Source organism: Zingiber officinale, chromosome 5A (assembly GCF_018446385.1).
Source record: "Zingiber officinale cultivar Zhangliang chromosome 5A, Zo_v1.1, whole genome shotgun sequence".
Taxonomy (NCBI): Eukaryota; Viridiplantae; Streptophyta; class Magnoliopsida; order Zingiberales; family Zingiberaceae; genus Zingiber; species Zingiber officinale.
In genome coordinates, this window is record NC_055994.1 from 123,146,101 (window position 1) to 123,149,092 (window position 2,992).

The 2,992-nt window shown below is 39.4% G+C and overlaps 1 protein-coding gene and 1 pseudogene across 1 annotated transcript; both read left to right on the forward strand.

Moving 5' to 3' along the window:
- Nucleotides 1-367: 367 nt before the first annotated feature.
- Nucleotides 368-1,161, forward strand: LOC121979953 (annotated as a pseudogene).
- Nucleotides 1,162-1,360: 199 nt separating this feature from the next.
- Nucleotides 1,361-2,299, forward strand: LOC121979954 (protein HESO1-like). The gene is made up of 4 exons (XM_042531925.1): nt 1,361-1,388; nt 1,755-1,933; nt 2,008-2,103; nt 2,210-2,299. Exons 1-4 carry the CDS (start codon nt 1,361-1,363, stop codon nt 2,297-2,299), a joined length of 393 nt encoding a protein of 130 aa, XP_042387859.1.
- The last annotated feature ends 693 nt before the right edge of the window (nt 2,300-2,992 follow it).

Below are 2,992 nucleotides of genomic sequence, written 5' to 3' on the forward strand. Positions count from 1 at the left end.
TTGAATATCATTAGAGTAACCATGCCTTCGAAGTTTTCCAAATAGTCTCATCCATTGAACTTAGTACAAAACCTTCACTACAAGAAAAACCTCATTCAACAGCACTCAAACGACAATGATTTTATACCAAATGGTTGTTTTTTTTGCCTTTTAACAACGGTTTTAACAAAAACCGTTGTCTTTTAGCAATTTTTTTGGCCTATGACAACGGTTTTTAAAAACCGTTGTCTATTTATGTTTTTTTGGGGCTACGACAATGGTTTTTAAAGGCTACGACAACAGTTTTTTAAAACTGTTGCCTATGTGCGCTTTTTTTTGGGATTATGACAACGGTTTTTAAAAACCGTTGTCTATTAAGTGTTGTTGAATGCCGTTGTTTCTTTCTTTCGCCGCTTTTTCCCCTTCGCCATTTTTTGCCGCGGCGTTTTTTCTTTCCCTCTCCCCAAAATTTTTTGCCGCCGTATTCCACCCCTTTCCTTCTCGATCCAAGCCCTAAACCCGTCGCCCCTTCTTTGCCCCGCCTCCTCCCTTCTACCGCCCGCTTCCACCGCTCCGTTTCCACTACCACTCTACACCTCTGACTGTACACTCGTAGGTCCTCCCTCTTCCCCCGCCTCTTCCGCCTCTTCCGCCTCCGCCCCTGCCGTTGCAATCACCATCTCCGTCAGAGACAATCTTCCTGACACCAACCACTCCTACTTCGACTCCGATGGGGAGCTCCAGACCGTCACCATCTCTGATCTCACCAAAGCCATCTTCTTCGCCGTCCCGGGGCCTTTATGCCGACGTGCTTGCAGAAGCACCTCCCTGGATTTGTGGAAAAGGCTGGGGAGCTGCATGCCAAAGGCGTAGACAACATTGCCTGCATCTCGATCAACGGCGCTTTTCGTGATGCATGCTTGGAAGAAGGATCTCAACATTAGGGACGAGGTTTTGCTACTCTCCAACGGAAATAGGGAGTTCACCCTAGCACTCGGGATGAAGTTGGATCTGTCAGACAAGCCCATGGGCCTAGGCGTCCGATCCCATCGCTATACGTTGCTGGCAGAAGATGGAGTTGTCAAAGTGCTCAACTTGGAGGATGGAGGTGCCTTTACCTTCAGCGGCACCGACGACTTGCTGAAAGTCCTCTAACAACCCTTCAACATCATCCCTGTTTCAGGTCCGTGCTTTTTTTTCCTTGTCTGTTTGCAGTTATCTATTTTTATGATCCCCAAAACTATTGAATTTGGATAAACGAATCATGGTTATGCTTTTTGAAGAATGAAATATTTAGTATTTCCTAACTTTTTGGAGAACCAACTCAGGCAGTTTAATTGACTGATGATGATTGTTGTGTGTAGACCAATTGTTCGCCCAAATGCTTAAGAGAACGAAATGCAATATCTGTCATTCATAATCTAGGTGTCTGCTGAAATCTATCATGACCTCTCTATTGATTTTCAAATCAATCATAATATCTCCAATCTGTCGAGTAAGGTAATGAACACGACATTGTTGATTCTTCTTGTATATGATACTAAATGAAAAGCATGCAAAGCTAGATTCCCACAAAGAAATAATTTATACAATTGTAATAACTCATTATTTATATGGTGGTATACTTTAAACAATTGTCGACCTATTTTGAAATTTTAAAAAGGCACAACAAAATCTGCAAATAGAAAATTTTTAAGACTATCTACATTATCTATCTGGAATCTTCAACAGACGATAAAAATGTGATTGATTTCTATTTCCTATCTCTGTTTCAGGTCTTGCTAGTTCTATTGAGTACATTCCAAATGCAAGAGTTCCTCTGCTTAAATACATTAGTAGGCAACATAATATTTCTTTTGATGTCTCCGTTAATAATCATCTTGGTGTAATGAAGTCCAACGTTCTTAAATGGCTATCTGAAATAGATGACCGTTTCCGTGACATGGTTTTAGTGGTTAGCATTTATTGTAAGCATTTTTTAAAGTGTTATTAGATTTCTTTGTGATGTTATTCCATTCCTTTTCTCAGTTGAAGGAGTGGGCTAAAGCACAAGATATTAATGATCCAAAGTCTGGGAGTTTAAGTTCCTATGCCCTTTGTTTGTTGGTTATATTCCATTTTCAGGTAAAGTCGTGAGTTTGTGATTCTTTTCTACTCATTTCTTGATGCAATATCAACTATCAAATTCTTTTCTAGAATCCTTGGTGTTGTTTTACTTTTTCTTTATCAGACCTGCGAACCACCAATTTTCCCACCACTGCGAGCAATAATTAATGAAGAAAGAATTTCTGATCGAGGTATATATCTTCTAGAGCCTTGAAACATCTTTATTTCTTACGTCTTTTTTGCATGCCTGCATGTCTATAATTATGATATAGGCCTTTCCTTAGTGTATGTGTATTTTCTACTGTTTGTTGCTGCAGGATGGAGTAACTTGTCTAGGAGTCCTTTTGAGGATGTGTGTTCCATAAATATACAGAGGTTCAGATCTAGCAGAATCATAAACCAAAGCTCTCTTGCTCAACTTTTGCTGTCCTTTTTCGACAAGGTGCGATCTTTTAGATTCATGGCTAGTTACCTAATTGTACAACATTTAGCATTTTAGACTGAGCAAGTCTCGATTTTCTTATCTTGAATTTATATAAAGTAGGCTATGATAGAAAGAGGCTGTCGGGATATTGATCAATATTAAATCTCTATGTGCAGTTTTCAGATATTAGAACTTCTGGTTCAGATTATAGCATCGCGACATATGAAGGACAACAAAAAAGCCATTGTTTTTGTAGATCACTGCCCCTGATTGTAAGATTGTTGATGTTTCTGCTGAAATTTCTTGGAATGATTACTTGTAGTCTATAGCTAGTTGATGATCTTTCAACTTTATATATAGAGGATCCTTTCGAGCGAATGGAAAATGCTGCTAGAACAGTCTGCTGGGTTGAACTACCTAAGATATCAAATGCATTTCAGAATTCACACAATAAGCTTTCGTCTGGTTCGGTGCTCTCTGATT

Bases quoted from the DNA above. Each gene is read 5' to 3' on its own strand.
- LOC121979954 (XM_042531925.1), top strand. From the start codon at position 1,361: ATGCTTAAGAGAACGAAATGCAATATCT. The intron at 1,389-1,754 runs GTCATTCATAAT...TCTCTGTTTCAG, and splicing joins GAGAACGAAATGCAATATCT to GTCTTGCTAGTTCTATTGAG. The intron at 1,934-2,007 runs GTTAGCATTTAT...TCCTTTTCTCAG, and splicing joins TCCGTGACATGGTTTTAGTG to TTGAAGGAGTGGGCTAAAGC.